Genomic DNA, 6,000 nt, shown 5'->3' on the forward strand with positions numbered 1-6,000 from the left:
TGGTAAGTGAGGGTGGACTTAAAAATGGGATTGTACAAAGAGGGAAAACTGTATAATGAGCACGTTTTAATACAGAGAAAATAATAGTAATTTAATTTTGTGATTATGGCAAATATCATGTTAATAAAGATAAGCAGTGAAGCATACTGGGACTTGTAGTCCAATCCAACTTGTATTATGCAGGAATAAGTCTTGGACTACAACTATCAGTAGGTGGAGCTATACAGAGATAATACATTCACCCCTTATATCCATTACAGCCAATAGGAGCAAGTGTAGCACTGACTACAGTAATAGGGTATACACTGATTGACAGACAGTTATTGCAGCCAATCACAGCTATCAGTAAGTCAGAGATGGGGAAATCCCACATACATGTATATTTATATATTTATAATGAAAGTTTCTAACACACCAACAAGGGAACAAATCCAGACACACTGGTCATCTGGTAAAACAGGAGGAGGGGCTCAGCTGTAGCTCCACCCACTGCTTCATTCCACTAGCTATGTGTTCCACCAATCAGGTTCCCCTCCCTGTGATGTCACCAGTCTCTGGGCAGATTTCATATGATCATTTCTCTCAGCTCCTGACTCCCCTAGATATCTTTATACAACCTCCCCATACACATAATGCAGCATGAAGGGGCTCAGTGAAGGTGGCAGTGACGGTGTGTAAGTGTCTGATCGGGTAACACAGAGCATAAAAGGACATCTGTCCAGCCTCATAATCCAGATATATCCTCAGTCTATCACATGGAATTTTGTCAGGTAACTGGATCACTTTCATGTCATGTCTCACTGTATACTGATTAAGCAACCCCCTACTCAAACACCAGGACTTCTTATTATCTCCAATGTATGACTGATCTCCTCTCCTGTCTATACTGGGATAACACATCCCTACCCTCCAGTCCAATGATTTACAGACCTCCACTTCCCAGTAATGTCGCCCTGAGGAAAATCTCCTGGTGCTTATTACCTGACGATACTGAAATCTCTCTGGTGTTTCTGGATAATTCTGGTTTAGTGACCAGGATACAGTTTTACAGTCACCTGATATATGTATATTATTACCAGCTGTGTTTATATCCAGTAATATGTCTGTAGGATCCTGCACATAGATCCCTGTATTTATACCTGTTATTATATCAGATAATGTGTGTAATTTTCCTGAGATGAGACCCACATCCAGATCTCCTACACAATGGACCTGGTTATCATGTCTCTCTATGTCCTCAGTATCACACAAGTCACCTGTGTCTGGTTCCTGTAAGACAGTCACTGGATCAGACATGTTACACAGCTCCTCAATGTGACACATCTTCCTGGACAGCTCGTCCTTCTTTATTTCCAGCTGCTGGATCAGATCAGAGACTGAGAGTGAAATGCTCTCTTCCTGCCTGGAGATCTCACTCAAGACTCTCTTCTCTAGGTTTTCCAGCTGTCTCCTGATGTCTCTAAACAGGGCAGCGACTGTCTCTGTTACACCAGCTGCTTTTTCCTGGTTGTCTCTCCTGCGCTCCTGCAGACTCTGGACTCTTTTCTCAGTCTCCTTTCTCTTTGTGGTCAGTTTCTGCAGAACATTTCTCAGTTTCACCTTCTTCTTCTCAGAGGCCTCATCCAGTGACTCCATCTGATGTCGTCTGTGTTCCCCGATCAGACAGCAGGACACACAGATACAGGCAGCGTCCTCGGTACAGTAATACTCCAGGATCTTCTTATGGATGGAGCATTTCCTGTTCTCCAGGGAAGTGGTGGGATCAGATAAGACGTGTTCTGCTGACTTGCTGTGTACTCTCAGGTGATTATCACACAGAGAAGCCTCACACAACAGACAGGATTTAGCAGCAGGTACAGGAGAGTGAATACAGTAAGTGCAGAAGATCCCAGTCTCTTCCTGATCTGGCCGAGTAGACAGGAAACTCCCCACTATGTTACACAGAGTTATGTTCCTCTGCAGTGCAGGACGTTCCTGACACTCTGCTCTGCATTCAGGACAGGTATAAACTCCAGACCCCTCCTGTGTATCCTGCACACGATCAATACAGACTCGGCAGAAGTTGTGTCCACATCTCAGTGTTACAGGATCTGTATAAATGTTCAGGCAGACAGAACAGTCCAGCTCCTGTCTCAGATCAGCAGACGCCATCACTGACAGCAGAAGAGAGAAATGAAACTGAAAGTCTCTGACACTCAGACACCAGTGGGTGTGTTTCACTTTCTCCACACAGGGCGATGCTGAGCTTATCACTCACATTATATCTATAGGCTCAGTTATACTAAAGAACACAGCTCATATATAAAGGAACATCATGCAGATAATATAATATGTTGGAAACAAAATGTGGGTTTGTTACAATATTGTAATTTCAAATTATTGACAAAGGTATAAATAACAGTTTATTTCCTGATCACATAGTAAACAGCCTAACAGCAATATTCATTCATATGTCTTACTTTCTACCATTCTCAGAAACTGTTTTTTACATTACAAGTATATATTTAGAGAAATACTAGTCTCCACATGCTGGGACTTATGGTCCCTCCAGTTACAGAGACACAGTTTGCCTATTACAGAAATGCAAATTTAAGCAAACAATATATCAAATATATTACCTACACTACCAACAAATAATTGAGCAATAATCAGTGGGCATTAGATTTACATACAAATATTGTTAATTAATCTCCAGCGGCTTCTAAGTAAAGCAAAGGTCCCCTTTATCATCTTGGAAATGCCTGCATGCTGTCTTGTAGTGATGATTTGGCCTATCCAGTGGTGTGTGTATGTGTGTGTGTATGTGTGTGTGTATATATATATATATATATATAATATGTAAATATTATCCAAAGCCTTTGCTTCATTGGATAGGCTTTGTCACTGAAAAGTGAAGTCAAATATATATATATATATATATGCATACATACATACATACAGGGCCTGATTCATGTCTGGATGCAACCAGCTCGCAACTTGCGTTTAAAAAACGAGTTGGGAACTTGAGCGTATTCAAATCCAAATGGATCTTAAGAAACATTTCCATTTGAATCTGGGTATAAGTCTGCTTTGCCTGAACGGTACTGGCCGTATGCAGACAGACAGGACACAGTGCAGGATACTCACATGGATATATTTAACATAAAGTCACATCAGAACGCATGCAAAAGAAAATATTCTAGAACATAAATTAAGAACTATAATATAATACTATAATCGTTAATAAAAATAGGCGTTTAATTTTATTTATTTTTTTCCGTTAAATAGATAAATCAGTATGTTCATTTATTCACTATTTACTATGATTCGCTATGCATAGAAATTTTTAACATGTATCGTGACAGTGCTTAATCTTTCCTTCCCTGTTATCTTCTACATGATTGCTGTCACCCATGTGGATTTAATCAAATTTTGAGTTAAAAATAATAACCCAGGGAGATTGTGTGGTGGAAGGAGCTCACCAATGATTGTTTTTCGGCTGTTGGGCAAAGCCAGTAAAAGGGTCCATTTGGTATGAATGGATCGAGGAGGGCTGGCTCAATTCATAAGGCCCATTCCGGGTCTTCCAAGATACCACTGATGCTCTGACCCAGTCGTTTAACCATCAGAATTTGGCCCTTGTAAATGTTGCTCAGGTCCTTATGCTTGCCCATTTTTATGGCTTTCAACACATCAAATTCAAGAACTGACTGTTCATTTGCTGCCTAATATGTATTGACAGGTGCCATTATAATGCAGTAATCAATGTAATTCACTTCTCCTGTCAGTGGATTTAATGTACAAATATATTATTATTATTTTGCAAAAAGCCTAAAAAGTACATATGATCTCATACATCAGGTTTATATCTTCGTTTTCTAACACTTGCCAAGCAACAAGCCATCACCAAACGTTCCCCTCTCAAACGATTATATAATCCATACTGATGTATGATATGAGACATGTACACATCACCTAAACATCACCTGAACACATATGTCTATGATTACAATTATCAGTTGGTTCTGCGCCTATTTATGCACATCATAGCTGTCTAACCTGCTATTAGAAAGAAAGGGTGCTGTTCATCAAACTATCAATCATGCTTGGTGTCCAGCAATTAAATTGTATGATTTTAAACTTAAAAATTAAAACATTTTCATCCCTCAATATGCATTTACTAGTATCAAATATACATGTACTAAACATTAAATATATTCCAGTATTTAATTACATTACAATTTGTCCATTTTGTCTCTTATATGACTGCAGTACCTCTTTGCCACCAGAGGTGCTGCTGTTTTAGCATTGAACATTTTTCCCACACTGGCAGGAGTTAATCTTCTCCTCCTGTTAATTACCTGCCTCACTGACTATTTTTGCCTGCTCCTCACCGTGCACCTTGTTGTTCATTGATTATTTTCCCTTGGACTTTCTGCATATCTACATACTGTTAATATGAATCCTTGGTCTTGGCTGTTACCATTGTTCAGCTAAGTTTACCTGTCCTTGCTGTCTAGTATTCAGTATTCATTTACTATTTACCTGTACCCAGCCACACCCGGACGTTATCCTGATCCTGTCTTGTGCTTTGGACATACTGCTAACTAACCTTCTGTCCCAGTGTATCGTTGGTCCTGGCTGTTACCATTGTTCAGCTAAGTTTACCTGTACCTGCTGTCTAGTGTTCATACTTGTTATCCAGCCACAGCCTGATATTGTTCCTTATACCCAGCTTTACCTGCTCTGTGTTTACCCTGCATTACCTGAGTTCCTGCTACAATAATATTGATTTATATTTTCACCATACTCCTGGCTCCTTGGCTGTCATTACAAGGATCTAGGTATTGGAACAGAATTATAACAGGGATCAAGAGTGATCATGTTCCACATTGTTACATACTGTCAGATGTTTGTACACAGCACAGAGATCACTGGAACTAGTAAGAGGATAAATAAATACATTATAATCTGGTCACAGGCATCATACAATTACATGGTCTATCTAACACATACAAAGATGAAAAAACTAATTCTTTCAGTTTCATATTTAACATAAACCCTAAAAACTTACACAAAGTAACACAACAGGTCACTTTGTACATAAATCACACCGGCTGCTAACACGAGGGGCCTGAGTTATAGCTGGATGTTAGTCCACCCTTCAGGTCTAAAGAACGGCTTTGTCTTAGTGAGAATGTGCAGTAAATCAATGTGGAATTCTGAATACAACGTAAATGTGATGTGCTCGCTGGAGATGCAGTCTATTCAGAGCAGACCGAGCTGTGGTGCAAAGATGCTGGTTATCATGGCCATCAGCAAGTGACTTTATCACTACAAAAAGTTTAAATAAATACATTTAGCCTATAAATTAATATTGCATAATTGAAAAGCATAAATTCCATATAAAGGAAACATAATGACAAAATCAAATAGTAAATGTCCAAGTCACAATTGTCAACAATGATTGAAGATCTCTGTATTTAGTGTATGTTTAATTTCTTTACAAATGTGATGTTGCAAAACTTATAATTCCCCTATTTATCATCCACACTACATTATAACATGGGCATCCTTTATGCTCTACAGACCTGTACTTTCTGGGGTGACTTGGGTGTAAGTATATCTGAAGTACATCTGACTTTATACTGGGACATACTGTATGCTACTGGTGCAAACGTGCGCATCTGCAGATGTGTACAAGTCAGTCTATGGGCGTAAATATGCTGTTTTTGCTCTTAGATAATTATCAGTGGAAGTATAATACTCATTGGAGCAGTGGATTATTTCAATCACGAAGACTTCAGGCCCAAGCTGATTTTTTTGCTATTAGACCAATGTCGCATGCAACAATCGCACCCAATTAATGTGAACAGACAATCATTAGTGTTACAGCTCTCTGGAACTCCGTATGTTATAGAAAATACATGTGTAATGATTTATTGGTTATAGACCTAACTCTGCTCATAGTTTGTCAAAATATTCAGACTGAAAAGTAAAACACCAGCATATAACTAGTAT

At 39.0% G+C, this 6,000-nt stretch overlaps 1 protein-coding gene across 1 annotated transcript in view; it reads right to left on the minus strand.

Moving 5' to 3' along the window:
• LOC142150880 (uncharacterized) overlaps window positions 1–2,151 on the minus strand; it is a 147,232-nt gene extending 145,081 nt beyond the window's left edge. Inside the window, exon 1 of the mRNA XM_075206053.1 lies at window positions 595–2,151. Within this exon, the coding sequence (XP_075062154.1) occupies window positions 595–2,151 (1,557 nt within the window). The remainder of the gene's footprint in view (window positions 1–594) is intronic.
• Window positions 2,152–6,000: the final 3,849 nt, after the last annotated feature.

This window comes from Mixophyes fleayi, chromosome 4 (assembly GCF_038048845.1).
Source record: "Mixophyes fleayi isolate aMixFle1 chromosome 4, aMixFle1.hap1, whole genome shotgun sequence".
Classification (NCBI taxonomy): domain Eukaryota; kingdom Metazoa; phylum Chordata; class Amphibia; order Anura; family Limnodynastidae; genus Mixophyes; species Mixophyes fleayi.